The sequence below is a fragment of the Schistosoma mansoni genome, chromosome 6 (assembly GCF_000237925.1).
Source record: "Schistosoma mansoni strain Puerto Rico chromosome 6, complete genome".
Taxonomy (NCBI): Eukaryota; Metazoa; Platyhelminthes; class Trematoda; order Strigeidida; family Schistosomatidae; genus Schistosoma; species Schistosoma mansoni.
Genome location: NC_031500.1, coordinates 10556792 through 10583652, shown reverse-complemented (window position 1 = coordinate 10583652; position 26861 = coordinate 10556792). Strand labels below are relative to the sequence as shown.

Genomic DNA, 26861 nt, shown 5'->3' with positions numbered 1-26861 from the left:
TACGAGTGTAAAAACAGGAGCTTTCGGCGCGAAAACGGGAAACTCAAATTTTCAAAATAAAATTACAAAAATACGACGTTAACCAAGTGATTTCTGAGGATCTAGCATCGCCAACACGAACAAAAGTCAAGTGAACACAAAATTACAATGGATTAGTCTATAAAAATACGTTATCATTGGACAAACTTTAGTATGAGTATATGAATGAATATATGCGTAGGCAGTAAGCAATGCTCAAGCATACATATTCATATAAGTGCAACAGTAGTAAAGTACAATAGTACGGGGATAAGTTTGTTATTGTACGAATGACTGTCCGTTAAATAAGTTAACAGAAGGGCTTAACTCAATGGTACGTAATATGCTATAAAAAATTTATTCAGTACGTTCAGCATTTTATTGATCAGTAACCTGAAGTCAAACCATGATGTGAACTTTACTTTATTTGTACTGGTTCGAGTGATCTAGTTGCTGACATTCAGGATTAAATTTTTGACCAGTCTTGGAACATATGCATAGTGTGTGGATTATCTCAACATAACCATTATGAAACAAGTTTCCACAAAAACAGAAAGAAAATGAAATTCAGAAAGGACGTTACGTCTTATTTTGAACTTACCAAGCTAGATCCATCTACATCCTGCAGGGTTGGTGTTCACTCCGCGACCCGAACCCGGTACCGTTCTCATCAACGTCATCACGCTATCCACATCGCTACTCATTCTAGATAGTTACTCGCTTGTGAAATGGGTATGAATTTTAATACATTCTGTAGTGATATGGATTATCTCGTTGTTGATATTTTGACTGAATTTTGATTAGTTTTTCGTTTGAAGCGAAAGGTACTAGATTCGAGTCTCAGAGTGCACGTCAACATTGGAACGAAGGTACATCCAGCCGAGAAGTCTAGAGTAGAATGAAACGAACTTGTCAGATTCCATTGCTAGCCAAATTCCATCTATTCTTAAATAAAAAAGATGTACACTATCCATAAATATTAACAATGAACAAACTGATTAATGATTTATAAGACTTAATGATAATCAATTCTCTCTAATTCATTTAGTCATTAACTGATTAGATGACCGCTGATTTATATAATTAATAAAACAAGTATTTCTGTACAAAATGTTTAAGGAAAAATAAATATAAACAGAGATCTTTAAATGTGGTATTTGTGTTAATTACTAACTTCCTTGTACATCATTCAGCGCCTAATCGGAATTACAAGATATAATACATTCAATTGTGATCAATATTCTCTCTACACCTTATTTACTGAATTGTTCATGACTGTTAGTATACAAACTGAACAATTGTGGAAAGTACAACATTTACTTCATTGGGTTCAGATAGTGAACACACTTTCTGATCAGCACTATGTTAGTATTATCACTAGATGACTAGTGCAACATCAGCTTATTTCTATTGGTTGTAACCGACATTTATCGACTAGTTGAAGAATAATAATCGTTAATTGGCACGGATGTAGATCATTGGTATGATATTGCACTTTGATTGGAATGTTTTGTAGAAAAAGAATATTCTTCTGAAGTTAGTTATTAGTTATACAATTAAGATGAATATTTATCCATATGAAACACATGGGAGTTTGTATTAAGTTAATCAGTTTCAGTTTCATAAGTTTAATTTAGAAAAATTTGTATGCATCATCGTGTTAATTATTCGATCCTTCAGAGTATAACTAAGTGATTGAAAGGGAACTGTTAGAACTTATGCACTTGGCAATGTCAGTTTAAGCAATGATATTTGTAAATTGTAATTAATAGTAAAGTTGAGAAAGCGAGTTTCGACATGTTTGGGATTAGTTCGTCAAGTGCACTCGGATCCCAGTAATAACGTTTAAACTGTGGTTCGAATACGGATTACTCAGTCAGCTTATGAGTCCACATAGGCATGATCTAGCTCTGTTAATATAGTGTTTATTAGTTTCAGCCTGAACACTAACATTATGATATAATTACATCCAGCCTGATGAATCCAAAATGGGATGAAACTTACGTGCTAAATTTCTTTTTCTAGCCACAATTCATATACTTCAAATAATTTTCCATAAAATAGTTATGTTGATGAAATTAGACCAAAATGTACATATAGTAATCAAGACCAATCAATTTCTTCAGCACTCTTGTTTATTAAAATTTAAAACTTCAGTAAAATTATAACCTTATTTCAATTTAGTATTGTTTGTTTGAATCTTCCCATTGATGTCTAGGACTGTAACTAGTCAGTCTCTCTCAGTACCTGAGTGGATAACGCGATGGCGTTTGAAGCGAAAGGTACTGGGTTCGAGTCCCAGAGTGAACATCAACTCTGAGATGCAGGTACATCCAGCTGATGAGTCCCGAATAGGACGAAACGCGCGTCGTGGATTCCACTGTTAGCCACTATTCATCTTTGCTTATTTCAACTGTTTATTTTTAGCCTCAAAAATATATGAATAGTTCACTTTTCTAATATTTAATTACTTTAGTTACTATCTCTATAACACAAATTAATCAATAATGAATAGATGTGATATTCATTGTGAATGTCGATGGATAGATAAAAGTAATTACCAAAAGATATTATACTGAATAACTCCTACTTGTTAAGATTACATTAAAGAGACAGAGCTATTTTTAAGCTGAAGGAGGCTAATTTTTCTTTTTCAAATTTGAACTGAAAACTATTCATATCATTAATTAAGAATGTTTAGAGAAAAGTGTTCTCTTAAGATAAATAATTCACTGAGCATTCATTACTTGGTGCTAATCTTGTTGGTAGTAATGAGTTAAACTAGTTGAAGGTTAGTGGTCAAATATTGAAGTCAGTTTTGTGATCAGTTGCATACACAAATACCATACTCGTAAAAGTTTACCATCTAACCGGTTAATCAACCATACTTCCGTTTTTTAACAAACATGTTATTCTCACAAAGACAAGGTTACATTCTGTGTCGACGATTGATTAGATACTTACAAATGTTTGATACAAATGGCGTTAAATTTTGACGAAGGCATATTACTATAGAGAAAAAACAGTAAGTTATAAAACCGCGCTTCTAGTAACTTGTAGAACAGGATAAAACAGATTGCCAAGTTACTATTTAGTGTATAATATAATTTTATCTAGTACTCAAACTTCACTGATATCTATAAAGGAATGGATGTGACATTGTTCATACTTCATCATCAAAAGTTATATTTTAGTTCCTATATGTTGATTAACAGCCAACGAGATTGAAGAGGATTTAAGGCTTAGTTTGATAACAGTAGTATCCAAGGTCATGATGGTTAACAGGAGAAGTACACTTCGTTTTATGCAGAACTAATGTATTATGCTACTTCTAAGGTTATCAGAAGAGATACATTCCACAACGAGTTGAAACGTAGTCTGATGTAGATGCTTGACAGAGCGCCTTAAGCTGGTAGTGTATCCAGTCAAATTACAATAGCAAGCATCAGTGTTAAATGATTACGGTATTATTTGTCTTGGACAACTGGTAACCGCTATAATGTCAAGCGGAAAAATAAATGTAGTCTCATTTTAAACAATTTTTATGCTTAAATTAATCCGATCATACATAGAATGTACGATGTGCATTTGTTTTCTGTCCTGTTTCTATGCAAATTCACAATTTCATGTGCAACAGTATATTTCTAAGGGTAATGTGACGATAACAAGCAAATCATACTAAATATGCGTTTAAAAAACAGGCACCGAGTTAATTATAGATACTCTGGTCAAACAATTGAATAGAATACCCGAAATTATTTGCATCTAATCTATCTACTTAAAAGTAGTATAACAAAATTCATACAAAATTGATAGTGACACAAAATTTCTTCGTGGATGGTACTTGCCAATCAGTCAGTCGATGTTTTATCTATAATGATAATGCTCACTTGAATAAATAATATTAGTCGAATCGGGAATTCTTTTTGGTCCGAATTTCCTAACTACATGTATGATTTTGAAGGGGACTTCTGGTGAAGCGGAGTGACCAGAATCAATTAGATGTTTCAAGATTGGGTTTTTGACTGACTTTTGTAATCCCTTAGAAAGCCTGGAAAAGTAATTTTCGGAGATGTATATAGAAAGAACTTGCTTTTTTCAGCCAACACAAGTCGGTCTGCATTAGCAAGTAAACTGATAGTTAGACAGTGATTTGACCCAAAGAGACAGTTTATCCTTCACACAACTACTAATCATAGGCCGACTCGAAAGTTCTTCGCAGGGATCTACAAAGTCTGCTTTTCATAATTTCTGCTGCAATATCTCCTCTAAATTGGATGTTCACAAAGACGGTCTTCTTTTTCACGTTTGATATCGATTTTGCCCTCAGTATCGATTCGTCTAGCTCCCGTACAAAGAGAATGGATCAGGTTTCTCTTTTCTTGGGTGAGACACAACTTTGAAAATTTCTGTATTGACCATTCCATATTGGTTTTCTCATAACAATCTACGCAATGCTCAATTTATTCAAAATTATCAAATCAAAACTTGCTAATGATACCTTATTACTGAATAATTAATAATATGTCGTATACAATTGACTAATTGTAAGAATTAAAATATCACAACCAGTAAAATCGCGTTATATGCCTGATCCATTCCTTGACAACTGACCTACTATGTCATTGTCAATAGTGTGCAAATCAATATCTTAACACCATTGAACAAATAATTTGCTAGAGTGTTCAATGTTACACTAAACAGAACAGCAACGTAGTTAATAGCTATCCGAATGAATCTCAGAGTAATATTCTTTAACTGCTACTCTGAACAACATCATTCAGGACACATTTCAATTAACTCCGAAAAGTTTAATAGTTGAGATCATGAGACAATTAGAGCTAAACCACCATGGAAAACCTGGAAAAGTTTAAATGCATAAAATAAGATTAAGTCGGGTTGAGTTTCAAACGTAACAGTCGTACGGTTTGTTCTATAAGAAATCGAAAATGAACAGTAGTGTCCAGTCTTAAATTAAAATCGAATAGTCATACCACGTTACTGTCACGAGTATACAATTATGTTATTCAGTGATTTAGTTATATTTGTTAGTTAAAACAGTTAATCCATTTATACTGTTAAATGTGCACACACATTAGATTATTGATTAATGTAATGTAAGTTACCTCTAGTCCAATAAATTAAGATTTGATTGTTGACTGGGTATTTGAATGACATACACCTCATAGTTATTTTAGATATTGTTTCGATCAGCTGTGGATTTGTGTTTGGCGTATAATAAACATTTTATCACTGGTCTTACCTTTCTTCCTTTAAATAAAGCAATATCAGTATTAGTTCCGTCATGCAGTAACAAGTTAACAATCGCGTCCGCAGTTCAGAACCAGTATTCTGCCAAGTGATTACAGTTACTCGATGTTGAACGTCTCTACAGCCATCGATTATTTGTTCAACAAGCAGATATTAACAAAATATCAAGATCATTAATTAATACCAAAATATAATCTTATTCACACTGTTGTTTGAACGAATTTTATTGGATTCCCTGTTATTCTACCCATACCGACGATATTGATCAAGCTGAAATCCTTTCTGAAGAAAATACTATTCCTACAAATGTTGAGTTTACCACAGTTTTGACTGTTATAATTTACAAAAAGTGTTAAAATAAATATTTAGTTGTAGTCACTTTTCACTATATTATAACTACATTTAGTAATATTTAATTAAATCACTTGGAACTACCATGATCAATAAAATTGCATTTCACATTGATTGACCACTCAGTAGTGACCAATTTCATGTTTGCTTATTTATGAGTGTAGATTAATTTCTATCAGTCAAATTACATTGTGACCATTAATATAAGTGACTAAACATCCCTTCCTAACGAGTACCGAATAGCATGAAATCCAGATTAAATCAGGTGTCATGAAAACTACATCCAACAACTTAATATTCAAACGTGGTTCAGACAATGTTTACTCACTTACACCAGTCACCAACTTCATCTAAGGCATTCGATCACTACTAACCACTAGACAAACATCACATTCATCAATACTCACTGATTAATCAATTATCACTAGTCAACGTGCACGACTCCTGCAACTCTCGGTTAGAACAACTGTTACCTACGTATTGTATTGTGGCATTTAAAATCTTACTTTAACAACTCTTAGTTTTAATTATCAGATTGTCTTAATATCACATCTGTGTTACTGCTAGCTATTATCGACTTCTTCCATTACATAAATGTAATTGCATTCTATATGCTGATCGAGTTATCAGTCGATGCTTTTTCTCTTTAAGTTGACATGAATACGAATTTCATAGGGAGGATACACTCTTGGAAGACTAGGTGTGGTAATGGGTGATATTTGTTACGCCTTGTGAAACGGTATTCAACATCACATGCTTAATTCCCCAATCAGAGTTCAAATTACAATTTTTCCACCTTGTGTATGCTGTTCTTACTGAAGTCTAGAGTCTTAAACTTTGGACAATGATTCACTCTGATTCGCACAATTTATCCTGGGCTTATTTAAGCTGCACTCCTATAGGCAGCCTATCCTCAAGCCCTTCTCTACGATTAGCCGTGAGTCCGAGAATAAGTTAGCGGTTAAGCTTCTATTCACAAGACCTTACCAGGAATTGTTATGTGCTTACTAATGACTAGCTACGAGAGGGAACTTCAGGACTTCTGATGAGAAGCTGTGGCCAGTGAAGCTAATCCGTCTTGTGTATGAGGCACTTACCCATCGAAGACAGTGAAAGATGATCGCTCAATGTAGTGGATTGATTGAAGTTACACGTAAACACCTTGAGTGTTGTTAGAGGTAGCTGACTGACACACAAACACCGTTGAGTGTTGACTGAGTGGTCTAGAGCTGAGTATTCATGCACGAGACTAAAGGCTCCGTGTTCGATTCCCTCCTGCGGAGTCGTGCATGCGCACTGTTGAGGAGTCCCGTGCTAGGACGAAATGGTTGTCCAGTGGTTCCAGATTTTCGATGGTTGTCCAACTTGGATAGGTTAGTGGTTTCATTAAAACTCAACAACCCCATAAAGTTATAGTCTTAGTTTTATCTGTATATCTTATGAAAAAATTATCTATTTCGTAATTTAATGCCAATGGAAAGATTTGTTGACTACCTCACTCCCTCACATATACATACACAATTCTTTTAAACAAGCTTGTAATAACTACATATACACGATTGATCTATATCGTTATCATTCAAGCATTGAAAATTTCAGGGTTGTAAACTATCTGATAAAATATTCACAGTTGTAAAGCTTAATAATATGCAATTTTAATGTGTCATGCCTATTCTAAGTTAATCCGGATAGAAATGTCAATTTTTTGACTAAAGGATTTATTCAACTAATCAAATAAGATCGATTAGGTTCTAAATTATTGGAGAATAAAGAGAAAGCTAAAAAAACATCAATAATCCTCAAAATGAGTAGTTCGAGAGAATTGTATCATGAAGTTATAGACCTGCATGTCGTGTGTATTTGGCATTTGTCAAGTCACTCAAACTGGCGACCACATTTCAAATTGATTGACACTAAGGTTTATGGCAAACAATAACATTGGTTACTATCTATTAATCAATCAGCGAAAAAAATGGATATATTTGACAGCAGCATAAAATCGAGAAAACGCGTAGTGTCGGAGAGTTTAGTAAGTGGGAGCACTGGAAGGTAAATTACAAAATACTATGAGTTACAATCCATCTTTTGAGGATCTGCTAATTATACCTCTACAACCGAGATACAGATAAAGGTTAATATAGAAATTCAGTCATAAACAAACTAAAAGGCATTTATTTAGCAAATTATTTAACTAATGCAAATGAACAGAATGCATAGTAGTATTAGAGATCGGTTCGACGATCCACTCCACTTAAATCGGTGGAGATCAGGCTGACCACCCACTCGATTCTATTTCCGATTAATTATAGGTTAACCTTGAATTGAGAGCGTAATTACTGTGCAGAAAGAAAATTTTCCTTTTAATGTCTAATTGGGTTCCATCTGGGAGAACCCATTAGGTCTGGAAAGGGTGGACCAGAGCAAAAGCCATAAACTGTGCCGTAACTAGTGTCCAGGGGTCTATACTAAAACTGCTCGCGGTATGAGAGCATATCGTCCATGATTACTTATTTCCGAAATGATTTGGGTACCTGATATACATTTAGTGTTTGGAATTCGATGGGCTACAACCTGGGGTGGTCGCATTCATACCTATGCGTTTTTACCATAGAATGGGTTTTGACCTACTCGCTCTATGTATACGTGTAACGTACACATGCGGGCAGAAGCATCTATGCCCATGTATATACTGCAAAACCTACGTATCTTAGATATGTGCATTCTATATATACATATATGAGGTAATAACACGTTCCACACCGGTTTATTCATTAGAGCTTTTCACGGTTTTAGGATGTTCACAAGTTTCTGAAAGCGGTAGAAAAGTGTAGACTATAATTTATTTAGGTGGGAATAATACTACTACTACTACAACTACCGTAGCGAATAGTATTGTTACATGCCTGTGTGATTTCTCCTAATGACAGATGAATTATTGTAATCATTTTATTAATTCTGTCATACACATATTTGGCTCTGTCAATTACTCACGTGTAATGTTGATCATGTTTTATACATGTGTGTATGATAATACGTACGTGTCTATCCACTTTCCGTATTTCTTACATGACAAAGTTGGTGTGTTAGCAAACTTCAATACTTTATAAAGTTGCTGAATCTTTAACTTCCTTCTATGAAGTTCGACATTAATTTGTTTGAAGTATGTAGATCTTAAATACAATTAGTATTCGAAGTTCATCATCAAAGTGATTTATCGACAAAATGAATGTGAAGTTAACTGGAATATATAATCATTATCGTCCAATCATTATGGAATCAAACAACGGGGTACAACCAAAGTAAAGGAATTCAAAAAACTATTTATGGACAAACCAATAACAATATACAACGAATATACTTTTCGATTTTATACTGGTAAAATAAAGAAAAATTAAGGTAACCGAATGCTTAAACTCGAGAAAATGATCAGTTTTCAAGTGAAAAATATACAAACGAAGAATTGAATCACATTAAGAGTATTTCATTGATCGACTTTCATCTCAACAAATTTAATGAAGCAATCAAGGCGTGTCGTTAGTTTGATGCGTGAACCAATGCACAAGCAAATTCAACTTTTTCAAAAGTGATACTCTTAATAGGAATAAATCATAACATCTAATAGGGGAAATGGATAAAATTTATTTTTTATGCTAATGTCCAACCTTAAGGTAGTTAACAAACTTTTGGTTTAAAATAGAAGAATCTTTAATTTTGTCACCATGTATATGGTAGTTTATATCTTCCACTAGAGCAAATCATATAGAGTGCACTATTTGACAAATTGTTACCATCGGCCACTATAATTCAGTCGAAATTACACTCGCTTCCTTCCACTTGACCAAACCAACCAAGCAAGAATGAGGAAATCAAGAACGTGCAACACGTTTTAATGCCAATGATCGAACGAATATATACAAATACATCATGGGTATATATATATTAATTTTGTGATTCATATTAGGATAAGTGGATAAAGACTATCATTGGGTGAATAATTTGCTTATTTGTAATAATCTACCAACGTCTGTATTTCTTACTTCCATCTCGGCTTCAGAGGAAATATGATCTAACTGCAACGATTGAAATATTACAAAGTCATCTTCAAATTCATAAACATTTACCAGTTTATATATACGTGAAATTATGAGTCAATTGAAGCTAGACCACCGTAGAAAACCTGGAAGCACTGGACGGCTGTTTCGTCCTATTGTGGGACTCCTCAGCAATGCGCATCCACGATCCCGCCTCACGAAATTCGAACCCAGGACCTACCAGTTTACTTTGAGAAAATCGATCGATATTCTAGTGTTACAATAATAATTTCTGTGTTCGGACCTCAATGAGAACAACACTACGAATATAGGTACAAAAAGTTGATAAGTATCACATAGAATACAACATCATTATTGTAAATGTGTGATACATTTTTAAAAAATGTTTTGTCTTTTCATGTTGCCTGAAAAATTGCTTACGCCAATGATTATATTATAATTCACAAATGAAATTATAGAGATATTAAAGGTGTAAACATTGTTTTAATTAAGCTTACTACCAAAACATTTTTTATGAGGTCAATTTATGTTGACACAAATCATCTGAATCTCTTCTGTTGCATCTGATATAGTTACTAATTCTATTCAGTTTTAGAGATTTTGATAAAAGACGGAGATTCGATGCATATGTGTCCTAACATCACCCACAGTTTTTAAACCATTGATTATGACCAGCAAGTAGACCTCGATCACAAAGTCTGCTACAGTTTCAAACTAATAATCAAATGACTTGACCTCATCTTAGTTTGACCACTCCTGGCTCTCTTTCAACCAGTCCTTACTATTGAACAACATTACACAGAGAAGTACGTGGTCATTAATACTTATTTTCTAACCACTAAAGAAAAGCTTAGTATTACTTAAAACACTTGATAATTTTAGAAAAACAAGATAATCAATAATCACTGGTTTACATCTCTACTACTTTCATTCATAATAATACACATTCGTACCCGTTTTCATATATTCTCATTGTATAAAACAGAGTTTACAAATTTATGGTATATCATAATGAAGAAAGCGCGGAAAGACACCCCCCCCCACAAACTACACAATATTACAAAATAGGATTGGAGAAAACAAATAAACAAACAAATCATTGAATTATCATCAACGTAGAATGAAAAGTAAAAAAACTGGATAAATAACCACATACACAAATACAAACACACACACACACCCAAACATATGTATATATATATATAGAGAGAGAGAGAGGGGTGTAATAATAATAATATTAATAATCAGCAGTAACAACAGAAGAATTGTATTTCTTAAATCTATGTAAAAACATGAACTGAAAGAGAACCGATAGTATCAGCTATCAAAAAACACTATTTATTATTTAAATTATCAAGAAAATAGATAGATTAACAAAATTAAAAATCTGTTTCATCATCATAGAAATCTAGAAAATTTACAAATGTTACACGTGTTACTGTACCATTTGCTGTGAATGTGTACTTGTAGTAAGATCCATCTGCGGATAAAACTATTCGGAAAAAAAGAAGCGATGAAGGGAAGACAGTGACAAGTTAGAAACAGAAATAATAATGGTTTAACAATTAAAAAAATATTCAGTGATCAATACATAAAAAAGTGATAAGTGTTTAATGGTTGAAGATAGTCAGATAAGAAATCTTCACTCAACTTTAGTATTTATTCAACAGTGTGTAGACACGGTTTAGAGGGGATTGATATTTCTAGTAGGATTTCAATCTACATCTACCAATTTCCTAGTTTCGAGACGATACAACCGATTTATTCGAAGCACAACTGAACGACGGTAGAACTGACATGTTTACATCGATTGGTCACTACTATTTCCTGATCAATCAATTTGCAGAAATGTAATCTGTCGATTGATAGTCATGTGACTAGTGGTTAGGTTAATATTTTGTTTCATTCATTCAAACATACTTATAGTTTGTCTTTGGAAAAACTATGAGAGATCATATCTATAAAGTGTATCGTTGTACTGTTTAGAATAAAAATTACATAAATCTACTTAAAATTATGACTAATCAAGTTCAAAATTACTTGCATTACTGCAGTGGCATTCATTCTTCAACTCTAACTAAATCTTCAAGTATATTCCCATACTCTAGACTTTTTTGAACTTATTTATTACTTTCGAGCTGTATGTTTTGTACCTCTTGACTTGTTTTTCCTTTTCTACTAAGATTTTTTTAGGCGTCAGATGTAGGGTAACATGAACTGACACTTATTCACTAAGTACAAATTTGTGTAATTAGCTTCAAGCCACACTCTAAGTATGGGGGGCTGGTGATACTGCCTAGTTGTCCTAATCGAAGTGAATAGGGCTGGGTTCAAACTTGTGAATTGGTGGGTGGAAACTAGACGCCTTAATCACTGAACCCACCACTGCTCTACGCGATGCACATACAGGACAGGTCCCTGATTTTATAGATAACTGAAATTTAGAAAATGACTGGTACATATCACAGAGACGGAACTTCAGAAATAATATTTTGTAAAAGCCAATGAAAACGCAAATGAAAAGCATGAAATGCGTGAAGGTGTAGCAGATAAGGTTAATTTTCATTAAGTGAAAACCAGAGAGACCAATGGCACTTTGACAAACCATCACACTATTAGTCCAGTGGTCATGATAGGTAGAGTGTCCAACGTTACGGTACGCGTAACCAAGTTTTGCGCTACAATTGTAAAACATCATCTTTGAGTTAAGGAATGAATCCTTAGTTTAAGCATTGTTGAAGAATAATTGTACCAAGTCAACATTCATTTGGTTGATAAGTAAACTTTATAGGTAAAATTTTAAATCTTATCAGAATGGGGGTTTGTGCAGATTGTATTAATTTGAATAGTTGAACTGTGAGTCCTGGGTTAGAGTTCCGCATGTGAGAGGAGTCCCATATTCGGACGAAACGGTCGTCCAGTGCTTCCGGCTTTTTAATGGTGGTTTAGCTTAGATCAACTCATGAATTCAATTATTAAGATTTTGAATATCGTATACGCTTAATTGGTCTAAGATGTTGCATTATTATACTGGTTTTCAATGTCATATTAAATACTTGAGATAAAAATTTAAAGGACATTTGCAAATCATACGATAGATTGAATACATAAAGATAATGCATTAACTAACAAATTTATGCGTAATGTATAGAGAGAAAGAGAGAGTTGTAATAAAAGTTTCATATATTCAACTAAATGGTGACATCATCTGTTATATCCTAGTGAAGATTAAAGTACGGGTAACTTCTGTGAACTATTAATGGACTGTTTTATAAATATTCTTATTGTATAACTGCTCGGTAATCTGATTATGTATATCTATATTTATCTTATTATAAACTTCATTTTGACCTAGAGATTATTATTATACGGTCTACTGTTCTTAAGTTATGTTCAGTTTATTGATTACAGTCTCCCACGTTCACAGCCACTTTTTGACTTGATCTTATGTACATGTTATTTTCTATTTTATGGTGTGATGCGGTCTGTTTGGCTGGTATATAAACCAAGTATGCTTGAAATAAATGATTCACATCGTGGAAGCTGTTATTGGTGTTCTGGACTCAACTGGGCGGGCTAGGCAGGAGAAAGGATCAATAAGGACTGCTCATACCGGTCGAACGTCATTGGTTTGGCACAGTGCTAAGATTGGATAAGTCGTATTTCGATTAGCGAATAAATCACATGATAACCAGCCGGCCTTAAAGTCACAACATTATCTTCTTGACGAGATCTAGGAAACAGCATTAAAATTCACATTTAAAGATCTAAGCATTGATAGTTATTAGATCTGATGTTAATCAAGACAATTTCAGTAGTATAATCTTCAATTTTTTTCTTTCAATGATTAGAGTCGTTTTGAAGTAACTATATGGAGCATGCTACTTATGCTGACACACTATATCCGTACTGAGAGTTGAAATGATCAAGACAGATACAAGAGTGGAAGTAATGGCTAACATTATAGACAGTATGATTCCAGAAAAACGAATGAATTTACGGAAAATGTGCAAGATAATGTTAAGACTTATAAGGTAAGAGAAGATGAGTAAGTGGATCTGAGTCAACGCAATTGATACCGAGACAGATTATCGGACGTCTCCAATTGTTGGCTACGATAACTGAGAGAATCTCGATCAGGTAAGATGAACCTAACTACACGGCTCAGTCCAACAATCAGTGGCTTCATGAACCGATCTCATGTTTCGTCTGGCTGTTCTTAGATTTCTTTCAACCTAATTCTACACCAATTGACATACCCTGTTGATGTAGGTGGTGGTTAGGCATATGTGACATAAATTACAGGCACTTAAATCGGTAAACATTCACAATCCCATCAAGCGATCACCCATCTTTGAGTAGTCTTCTGTGTCTAACTTCAATATTGCTCAATCGTTGGTCCCAACAAACGCCAGCAATGCTTCAAAGATACTCACTCATGAACCAAAACACATGAAGTCAGTGCATTTCATCTAATTTTATAGACCGTGTCATACAGCCATAGATTAATACACAACAAATTGTTGTTCAGTATACTCACTCTTTGATTAACTGATTAACATATCGACTATATCAGAGACCAAATATAATCCACGTAATAATTCAACAAAGAGATGATTGAAAACTGAACTAATTATCAGGAAGAAAATTTGTAAAACACTTCACTAACAAGATAGGACAAATAAACTAATGGGTTAAATGTGGAAGGAATAGTTCCGAAGATATTAACATTCAAGATGAAACTATGTAGCACATGTTTCTATGATAAAAACCTTGTAAACCAATGATAATAGATAAATAACTCTGAATAAATTACAACTAAATGGTGTAACGAAGTGAATAAAGAGAAAACCGTAACGATTAGAATTATTATACGAAGGGATTATTTTTTAAATTTTTATTGTATAGTTATTAGGTACTTATCTAGACCATTTATTACTATTTATTTATTATTATTATTATTAATATGCTGAGACTCTAGTTTCTGGACTAACCAATTAGATTTAAGATTGCAGGTCTTGTACTTTGGCGCAAAATTCATTCATCCATTTATTCAAATAGCACTTTGGTATTATAGTTAACGTCAGTTCGTGATGAAAAGATTAAATTTAATTCCTAACACTAACCATCAACTATAAATCATTATTCTAATTCTTTGCACTGTTTTATAACCCTGATTTAACTCTAGTACGTAGGCGGGCATTCTCAAGGTGTTTCTCTTAGGTCGTCCATAAATTATGTTCTCACCGCTTTACCTTCGCTGAGTTATTGTTAATTTTTTATAGACTTTATTATTCGATTTATTTTTCAGTTATGGTGTATTTAAAAGCATACTGTAATTTCTTATTTAAATCGATGTATGGTTCATATAATTATATGCATTTTGAGTCATAATGATAATTGTACAATATAGAAAAGATATCTGTTCGTTAATTCTGTTCTGTGCTTATTTAGACACTGTGTTGGAAGGAGTTCAATGACCGAAAGTTCCATCCTCTGTTCATTGGCCATTCTCGCTGGTAAAAGTAGAAAGTTACTAATGCTACAGCTGATAGAAGGAGGATTAATCAATAAACGGACACAGTAATTATTTGTTCCTATCATAATTAACTTGACTACCATATAAGGACAACAATAAAATAGGAAATATGTTTGTCTTATTTATAATTACAATACTAAAATGCTCATAAGAACAGTAAGAATTTGACAGTAATTTAATTTAAATAAAACTCAGTATTTCAGATGATGATTAATTGGCTGGTTGTGTAAGATTGATATATTTCGCCTTACATTCGGTTTCATCGTGGAGTATAGAGTTTAAATAATCCAACTAGATAACTTTTATCGTGTGGTTAGGGCCAGTTAGTAGCATTTCAATTGTAATTTTATGCAGATTAAAACTGTATATTGTAAAACTGTGTTTTCCGTTAATAGTAATTATCAGTTACATGTTTAATTATCATCTTTTCATAGTTGTAAAGCAACGTTAAGTTTAAGAAACTAATGGAGTAGTACTTGGAAATTGTGGTAAATTCACAGTACTGAAAAGCTTCCACAAGTATAACTCACTAAGTTAAAGTCTTGAACATAAATCTTTTTAATTACGGATAGTGATACTACTAGGTTGTTTAGACCAACAGAGATAGAGTTGGATTTGAACCTGGGATCTAATAGTTGAAAGTCTAGAACCCTAAACGATACATTCCTACTTGATAAGATTGTGTGACGAGACCAACTTGTAAGTGCTGAGAACATCTAACTCAATAACTAATTAACTAACTAGTGTGAGGGGCTTCTGGAGATAGTCGAGTTTGATAGTTGACATTACTAACTTGACTCATTTAGATAATTATTAAAAATGTAGAAGCGCAGAACAGCTGTTTCGTCTCAGTATGAGACTCTGCTGTAGTGGGCAACTACGACACAGCTGGGGGTCGGACTCAGGACCTTCAGGTTTCGTGAAAAACGCTTAACCTTCAGACAATTGATTCGGTATCTAATGGTTTATATTTGTAACTTTAATCAATTCGCGATCCTGAACACTTATACACCATGCCATATTGTGTAACTAACTAGCTGGATATCGATCTACGACACATCACTTGATCCAATCGATTTAAAACTATAAAAAAGACCACATATGTAACAATGATAATTTTCTCAGAGCTCTATCAGTTATATGTATTAAATATGCTACGATTCATGCGTAAAAGTGACAATTGCACTCACCATTAGATTTGTAGAAAGAAAAACAAATAGAAAATCTCGAAATAATAATGAAATAGTCGACTTTTGAAATTGGACAATATTTTTAGCCGGTATAATAATTTCACCTTCCTGTAGGATAAGTAATACTACTGTTTGAATAATTTTTTTACTCAATAATTTAAAATTGGTCGAAACATTTTGATTGTATTTAAAACACGGAGAATTCTGAACAGAATAACTGTTCGCCCACAAATGTCCTGGTACGGCCGAAAGTGGGGAGAGTTAGTTCTCTTTCTCAAAATGCTATCACATGACCACATGCATACAACCACTGACAGGGAAGTCCTATCCACTGCCTTCTCGCGGCGGAGGTGTTGTTTACGAAATTGAGTGGATGAAAAGTCGATGTCTGGCGCTTTAACCAGGTTGGTGGATACGGAGGATCCACCTAGGGGAGTTGGAAAACCTTGATTTTAAACCAATAGTGCACATGGGCTCGAGGATCCTAAGTAAGCAAACGGCGTTGAACCTATTGTTGGTCGCCAACTACCATGGGAATGCATCTCCCTACGTTGCGCCACTGCCTTTTGGATTAAACCTTTAGGTTAAAGGCTCGGGGAGTGGCCCCCTAAGAAGACCACACGTTTCGGTTTGGGCACCCGGGCAGCATCCCAGCCCTCACACAAATTGAATGATTTGTGTAGCTCATATCTATTTGGTGCCTCCTTGTATCAATGTTTATATGTTTAAATAATAATACTAATCATACAGGCAGTTAGTCGGACAGATGAATAGTGGCCTAATTACTTTACAATAAATAAAACGTCTACAACTAATTACTAGTGGATTTACAATGATAAATAATAAAAGGATTGAATATGATGGTTTAGTTGAAGTGGGTTTTGTGAAGATTGGTCTGATTTATAGATTGTATTCATCCCAGATTGAGCTCATTTGGAATACCATTAAAAACCAGGGGAAATTATTAAGACAGCTATTTCGTATTAGTATAGAACTAATCTTAACAATGAGCGCCTTACTGCTTGATTGGACGCTGACCCCATGGTTCTAACGAGTAAGCGTTCGCCGTGGGACCTGAATGTCAAGGAATTTGATTATTGATGATAGGGTCGTGGATAACAACTCCGAAATGTCTGAATACAAGGACAGAACATCTGCCTACTTCCTTTTGGCTTTCAATGATACCCCAACTGAGGTCAATCAGCAATAAATAAAACAACCTGCGGATAAACATTACGGGTAAAAGCAAAGTGTTTTATTAATTACTTGATAAATGTCAACTTTTGAAACTTACCTATTAAAGTATCTGGACTGACAGAACTGAAAGCACATATAGCTTTGAATTTCGTTTCCAAAACACATCGTACATGGCTTGTAGTAGAAAATAGAGAACGTAGAGAGAGTTTACCGGAACTGAAAGTAGAAATTTCGAGTAGCATAAAAAACGGCACACCATGAAACTTATTTTTTATGCTAAAAGAAACACAATACACTAGTAAATATCTATATCTCTCTGTTGAAGAGCATATAACCTAAAAAAGCTTTTGAGAAATAATACTAACTTCTGCTTATTTACTATGAGTTTGCATTTTCAGGTTATTGATACTAGGGAGTACAAATGATCAATCTTTATTGGTTTGTATGCATTCTGAGAGAATTGCTTTGATATTCTTATTTTTTTCATTCATGATATAAGCCAGTTGATATTTGAACTCAACAGTTCAGTGGATACCGTGTTATGTTTAAAATTAGCATACAGAATAACTCCGAATCCAGCCTCCCTCAATGGTGTCTATCCTGCTGAGTCAATGTTCAGAAGGAAGACTTGGACTTTATTTAATAGCATGTATCCACAAAGAAGATGAGATTATAAACCCACGATGAGGAGAATCGAACGTCAAATTCCTAATGGGTTACCAATGTATGTAAGAAATTTTCGACAATGGGGGCTTACGTGGATAGCGAGTGTTATCGTATGAAAAGTCGGTGACGTGATGTACGAAATTGATGTTCGAGGTAAATGCCTGACGCGACATGTAGACCGCATCCATGACAGACGACTAGATTCGGATAAAGAACCTCCTAGTTCAAACTTGCCACTAGATTATTTAATTGATACAGTCAATTTGGAGAGACAAGATCAGTGCAAAAGAATTGCTGGTCAGAACCCAAGAAGACGAGGTATCCCTCAACGCCTTCAGTTAAGTTCAAGGAGAAAGACATATTTTTCAGGAGGGAAAGGTAATATGGTAAGCCAACCAGAAGTGACTTGAAGTACAAGTGCATTTCAGTAGCTAAGAAATGGATTAATTTACTAAGGGATAGAGTCGTATATATATATTGATAACGTTTCAGACTGTGAGAATGGGTGACACAGATTCAAGTCCTACAGGGAGCATCAATTCCTACAAGACTGCAGGTACGCCTTACTAACGAGTACCGAATAGCATGAAATCCAGATTAAATCAGGTGTCATGATAACTACACCCAATAACCTAATATTCAAACATGGTTCTTGTTGTATCTTGAACTTAGATTTCTTAGTCTATCGCACAATACTTGAGCACTCGAACGCTGGAACCCTCCCAAGTCACAAATCAAAGGACAGAAGACAAGTTGAAGGAATGTTATTCCAAACAGTGTCGAATATGGTACAAAATTATCAGGTATTTATAGTTTTTAGTAGAAACAAAATCATCATTATAGTTATCCAATCCGCAGACAGGGAGTTATCAGCATTGTCCAATAGGGGAAGCTCCACGTGGCAATTCTGGAATATTCTTCCAAAAGCTGATTGGATGGAACATGTCGGGCCCCTTCTGGGCTTCCTAGAGCCTCCTCGACTTCACCTGTGGACCATCCTCACAGTTCTCACTTACACCGGTCACCACATTCCAATTTCATCGAAGGCATTCGATCACTACTAACCACTAGACAAACATGACATCGCACTGTGTTTACCAATTTAAATGTGTGTGTGGTCACACATGCATAGGGAGGAGAAATCGTTATCTCAAAATTAGGGTGTGTGAACATATACCAAAATGGTTGCAGACACAAATAAAATCAAATGACCCAATAAAAGTAGATGATAAACATCCATCATCCTCTATTGCCAAACATATAATTGAGACAGGCAATAAGATTGATCTTAATTCGGTTTTTGTGGTGTTGTATAAAAGTGTAAAAGGGCGTATACGAAGGTTTATTGAAGCCTTAGTCATACGAAAATTCAAACCCCCTTTGTGTATTCAAAAACAATCTTGTCTACTAAGAGTAGAGTCTAGTTGACCTTATATTTTTATATATAAATGTTCTTAACAAGTATATATGTGATCAGATTGTTCGAAATGTATTGCGCTAATATATCACATAGTTCTGATAATCTTAGTCTTCTTATTACACTATCGAAATATTTCATTCACCAATACTCACTGATTAATCACTTATCAGTGGTCAACGTGCACAACTCCTCCAACTCGGTTAGAACAACTGTTACCTACATATTGCCTGAACAGTCTCATGATATCGTCTATCATCATATACCACATCTCATTCACATTTCCAGTATACTAAAGTAAATAAGGTGAATAACTAATTTACATCACCAATATTCACACATAATACAGATGACTTTTTTAATGAATAGAATACTTTAATGTAGTGGCATTCAAAATCTTACTTTAACAGCTCTTAGTTTTAAATATCAGATTGTCTTAATATTACATCTGTGTTGCTGCTAACTATTATCAACTTCTTCCATTACATATATATGTAATTGCATTCTATATGCTGATTGAGTTATCGATTTATTTTTTTTCTCTTGTTCCTCTCTATTCCAGACTTCCACACATGTGCTGCTCTTCATACTTCTCCACTTCTCTACATAGCATATAATAAACATTCAAATGAGATTCAAACTGCTATATATTGGTATCTTATCACAGGATATAACTCGAGTCACCTACCTGATCGAATTTCAGTTTACACTTAATTTTAAACACGCACATATACATATCATTTTAAAAAAGTACGATAAAATATATAATTAAGCAGATAATAACAACAACGACATACCCAAATCCTGAAGATTTTGTCAAATGAGGACTATGATTACTACTAGTATTACTATTATTACCACTACTACTAATACTATTACTACTACTACCGATTTGAATATTACGAGGATTAGTTAAAGAATCTTTTGTAAGACAAAATATATGCGCAGTACCACGTTCACTGGTAACACATAATAAATCACTATCTTTATTGAATGATAATGATGTAATTGTAGCTTGACTAGTGCCACGTCGTAATTCATGTAACAAAGTACAATCTTTTGTAGAAAATATACGAATTAATGTGCCTTTTTGTGATGCTGTTGCCAGTAAATAACCATCACGATTTAAAGTGATTGATGCAAGTGGATTTTCATGTGCAATTATTTGTCTTGGTGGCATATTAGTAGCATTTGTTGATGATGGACAAATAGTATTGATAGATATTGTATTTGTACTTCCAATATTATTATTAGTAGTAGTATTACTGTTATTGTTAGTGATATTCCCAGAATTATTATTATTTGCGTTGTTATTAAGATTGACATTGCTACCAGTATTTCCAATATGAACTAATGATACAACACCAGGTCGTCGTCCAGGGAATACAACCAATGGATTATCAACACTTTGACAGACATAACATAATCCTGAAGGATTTGAACATGTATTTGATTCAAAAATTAATTGGGGTGATGGGCTAAATGTGTACACTTTGACAGCATTTACAAGTATAATGATTATTCTATAATGAAAAAAAGAGAAAATGTGAGAATGGGACAGTTTAATCACTCAAAAGCATAATATTAAAAAGTAAAACAATAGAGTAATATACATTTGAGTAAACCAGGCCAGTTGGTCTCGATTGCTAGTAAAAGTTGCCGATACTTTTCTTTTGAGAAATCTGAAAACAAAAATGGTCTAGGCGTGGTCTTAATGACTTGAGAATGTGACCACATTACTCAAAACATAACTACCTGGGGATGATCACACGCAGCTTTTTGTGAGTAGCTTTAGACATGTTAACTGCATTCCTTAAATACTTACTCTGGGCGACCGTAATGCACGGGGTAAGGTAGAGCTTAACAGTTTAAGGGTCAACGCTCTCTAACCTCCCCCATCTAGTATAAGAAACAATCATTGCTGTAGGTGATGATTGCCCGATAGAACAACACAGTACACTTGGATGTCAGATTTGGCTAGCAGACCTCACTTTGCTACATTTAGTTTTATCACTCCCCATCCAACCAACCTGCTTGTCATGGTAGGACATAAACGAACGAGTGTTCCAGTTAATATAGTTTGACTGGTTTGTCACAACAGACAAAACCGGCCATTACGTCAATGTACCAGTTACAGTCAGGAGTATGTCACCTTTAACATATAGATTGTTTTATTTATTTAAACACATAAATATTGGTACAAGGAAGCACCAGATATATATGCGCCACACAAATCTCATTTGATTTGTGTGAGGGCTGTTATACTGCGCAGATGCCCAAACTGAAGCAGGTGGTTTTCTTAGGGAGCCACACCCGGAGCCTTTGACCTAAAGAGCTGATCCACAAAGCAGTGGAGCATCGTGAGGAGATGCAGTCTCATGGTAGCCGGTGACCAACGATTGATTCATACGCCATTTGTTCCCTCAGGATCCTGGAGCCCATGTGCACCATTGGTTTGGAATCAGGGTTTTCCAACTCCCCTAGATGGACTTGCCGTGCCCACCGACCCGGTTAAAGCGCCGGACATTCGCTTTTCGTCCTCTCAATTTCGTAAACAACATCCCCGCCACGAGAAGGCGGTGAGTAGGACTTCCCTGGCAGAGGCTGTATACGCGTGGCCATGTGAGAGCATTTCGAGAGGTAGAGAGGACTCTCCCCACTCTCGGTCGTACCAGGGCATTTGGAGGCATAGATTATTTTACGTACACACGAATATATGATAAGCCATTTACCGAATGCATGTTTATATTTTCAGTTATTAACTAGCATAATTTGAACATGGCGATTGGGAGCATGTTATGATAACCCACGCAATTTACATATAGTTACTGAGATATGATATGATATATATATATATATATATACTGCTTATTTTCCATCACACTTTGATTGCTAGTATCTATTCAAACATTTCTTCTCATTGTCTTTTAAAAGTACATTCTCAATATTTAGTGTTTCTGATGATGATTATTATTACTCCGATTTGTTTGCCATTCATATTGTTGTGCAAATGTAGTATGAGAACTTGAATTAACGCATATGTATGTGTTGTAGTCTCTACATTGATGATGACTAACTAAATGAACAATAAAACTATGTTCAGGGTTTCATCTTGCTGATTGACTCCAACTTCCCAACCACATGCGCCTAGTCATGCTACTGTGATACAACAGTTTAATACGATGCACATGTTTGCCATGTTCTACTTTGATGATAACTGATGACTTACTGAAAAGCTAAATCCCTATTGTTAGTTTGTTGAAAATTCACCTGAAATAAGGTATTCCTTTAAGGCAACTATTATATGTGGATATACTTTAATGAAATGTTTGATTCTAAAATAATAACTCCACACTAAATATATTACTTATTACTTCCATCGAAGGCAATGAAATAAAAGTGATGGCGAAGATGATAATGATAACCTTGGGAACCAATGAAATTTTTCGGAAGGGTTTGTTTTATTAACCTTGAAAATGTATCCATTGAATTTATTTTTCCTGACTAACGTCATCAACAGCCCTACAATATTTCTCCAACTTTTTACGCCACTACTTATTGCAAAATTGATCCGAGTTTATGAATCAAAGATTTCCGGCCTACTTCCCTTTAGACAACTTTCTCTGTCTCTCTCTTGATGATACATTGATAATGTCGACGTACTCAATCTACAAATAACATGGATCACTGACTAAGGAAGTTAGTCAAAGTATCTATCACTCTGGTGTGTGTCTGTGTGTACGCAAAGAGTTGTTCCTTTTTCTGAATCGTATCGAAGGTTAAAATTTAGTCATCTTTTGTTGATTACAAAGTCAACTAGTTGAATATCCAACACTTCAATAATAGATTCCTGAGGATTTTTATAGATCCAAGTGCTCTATTCAACTGAACAGTATTGAAATAAAGGAAAAACCAAGTTATATATATATATATATATGCTAATAGTTCAATTATTGTTTAACTGATGTAAAAGATGATTGATCTTCAGGTTTTACGATGATAGAAAATACTTTGTTGAATGTAGAATTTTACAAGTTCTCAATTAATAACACTTGCATAGGATGATATCTTACTTCGATATTGTTAAAATAAAATCTAGGTTAAAAGTTAATATTTGTAGGTTGTATTATTAATGGATTGATTCGACCTGGAATACAAATGAAAACTGAGAAACACCGAACATTTGTTTTGTCTTCACGTGAACAATTGAGCTAATATAATGTGATAGTAATGTATCGTGTCTCATGATGAAGATTCATTTGGGGGCTTACAACACTTGCAGAATTAGATGATTGATCTACTCTGATATGATTGATTCTCTTCGTAATCGATAACAGCAACTAATACACACACACACACAAGACACACCAACATGTGACGGTTAATATAGGGAGAAGATAAATTGTAGGGAAACTTAATGTTCGAGGTAGTACAAGCTGTACAGCACGAATCTGTACAATTCTGTATTTAAGTATGCACTAATAAAAAGATGACCCTAAAGTACACAGAAATTTAGAGGACCGAAAGCAATGACAAGTCATCGGAGAAAGGTTAAGCTCGTGTGGAACATTAAATTACGAGAGAAAGACACTTGAGGCTATTGTTTATAGTAGAGATTTTAGTATTGTTAACAGAATATGTATGTTCTTGTGATCGTCTTAGCATAATTATAAAATAAAAAAACATAAATATTGAAAATATGGTATGAAAAGACAGGGAGAAAAGTTATATATGGAAGGATACTGAAATTCGAGATGGCAAGGAAGCAAAGGAGTGAATGCATGTCAGTCAGTCACAACGTAGAACTTCGTACGTACGTACATCAGTTCGAGTTGCCATACCACATCAGTACAGAGATGCAGTTGTCGATTCAAATCCCATAGTGGTAGAATTAGTAAGAGTACAAGCAGTAATCAGAAAGATTAGGGTTTGAAGATGTTATTCAAGGAAAATAATCCAGTGAAATTTGGAAAGAGAAAAAGGAAAACGACACAAATAATTCAGAAGATTAGAATTTGGGAGAACATAAAGAGTGGATGTACCTTCGCCATTGCAAACGATTTTGAGCCATGTCATTCAAGGTCTCTAACCATCGGTTGATATGATCTCGCGGATCCCAACCAGGTAGTCTACACCTACCAACATGGCTCAGTCCACTTGTCAGTGACTTCATGGATTTGTGCCACGTTTGGGTCTGGCCGCCCCTAGCTTTCTTCCAACCTACTCCTACACCATGAAACATTGCACGTCGGGGCAGTCGGTGGTTGGGCAGTGAATGCATGCGTGCATGCGTGATCGTGATCGATTTTGTGTTATACTACATTAAATCTCTAACCATCGATTATGATCATCACATGGATATCAGCCGAATAGTCTGTATCTAGTATTTTAAAAATCTCTCATTTTCATTATTACTACACTTCATTATATGAGACTATTCATAGTTAGTGTACACACTGATTATGATCATAACTTTTTGAATTTCTACTGGTTTATTGAATACCACATCGATGCATAATTTTGTTTCACTCGAAAGTTTATCTAATTTAAATATTTTACGGTAAAAATAAAATCTATATATCAATAACAGATACTTTTGTATACACATTGTGGTATGTATAGTAACTAAATTAATGTTTATTGGTGAAACTATAATTTATGGACAACCTTTTAGCGACGCTAAAGTAACCTTGAGAATGTCCATCCATTAACTAGGACTAAATGATGGTTACAAATCAGTGTGATTTAGAGTTTTAATCATGAGCTGACATAAGCTAAAATGCCAAAACGCTATTTAACCAAATGGATGAATAAATTTCGTGTTAAAATCCAAGACTTGTTATCTTATATCTGATTGGTCCGTCCATAGTCACGTTATTTATTTTAATTGATACATAAACATAGATTTCTTACATGTTCGATAAATGTGTTACCCCTATTATAGTTCTATCGTGGACAATGGTAGACTATAAATTTATGTTGCCGAAATCTAATAATTTAGATACTTTCATGCACTGATTAATCACTGTGTAGTAGTTATCAGTATCTTGTTTTTTTTAGTTTTTAGTAGTTATTACAAATTATATCAGTCAAGTTGCTGGCCTAAATGGATTCAACATTGCTTCTATTATGTTTGATTATTTGGTTACAGTTCAATTATCACTTAGGGCTAGAAGAATACGATATTGATCAGTGATCGGTATAAACATTTAGGTCAGAAAAAATGTCAGTTGTATCCAGAAGACCACTGTCTGTGTCACTAAGTGACAAGGTTTCGAAGCCTCAACTCTAGCATCACCCCTTCCGCGGACATTGCATATATACCGTAATGATAAGTCTCAATTGACAAGAAACCAACTTCCATTACTTATGGCGTAGGTTTAATGTCCACCTGGCAATCAAAGACATTTAAAGAATGCAGTTAACATGTCTAAAGCTACTCACAAAAAGATATGTATGATCATCTCAAGGTAGTTATGTTTTGAGTAATGTGGTCATATTCTCAGGCCGTTAAGACCATGCCTAAACCACTTTCCTTTCCAGATCCCTCAAAAAAGTATACTTCCATAGTGTCGGCGACCAAGAAGGGACGACTGCCTTTGTACTCCTAACCACTCAAGATCACCTTGTCCATAACTACGTCATACCACAAACGAACAATTATACACTTGTCTAGTGTAAACCTAGTCAAAAAGCATGTCATAAATGAGTATTGGTCGGATTTTTTTAAGTATATACCAGTGAGTACTTGCTACTAACTAATGACAGACTTGTCGTTTTGCCAATCTGGACTTTCCAGTACACTAGAACTCCCTCTTCCTCCTTGTCAAAGGATTTTGACTATCAAGTAGTTTGGGCTTAATAACCTTGTTGATAAAATCTGAAAAAATTCAATGAGACAGATTTGTAACCCCTTCCCCCCGAAAAAAAGTGATCCCATAAACCTTGAGGTTAGTGTTCTTCGGTCAACTTATGCTTATTAACGACCTGGAGCGTAGCTTCACACATATGATCACTACTGTGCATTTACCAAGCTTACTCCATATACCTAAACAATTCAGAACCATGGATGAAACTTATCCATCCACTTTTTCTAACGCAATTTCAGCCTCTAGTCTTACTAATTCACCAACCTCCATCTCCTATTTTATCGACTTTCA

At 34.4% G+C, this 26861-nt stretch overlaps 1 protein-coding gene and 1 non-coding gene across 2 annotated transcripts in view; one reads left to right on the top strand and one right to left on the bottom strand.

Annotated features, from left to right (window-relative positions):
- Positions 1-2255: 2255 nt before the first annotated feature.
- On the top strand, positions 2256-2326 carry Smp_tRNA_00619_Pseudo_TTG.1.1. Its single transcript has one exon. It is a non-coding gene (tRNA).
- Positions 2327-11071: 8745 nt separating this feature from the next.
- The window catches only part of Smp_154110 (putative wd-repeat protein), a gene marked incomplete at its 3' end in the record, with an annotated part of 37023 nt that continues 21233 nt past the window's right edge, over positions 11072-26861 (bottom strand). Inside the window, 3 exon segments of the mRNA XM_018798224.1 lie at positions 11072-11184; positions 20605-21217; positions 21223-21224. Of these exon segments, the coding sequence (XP_018653187.1) occupies positions 11072-11184; positions 20605-21217; positions 21223-21224 (728 nt within the window).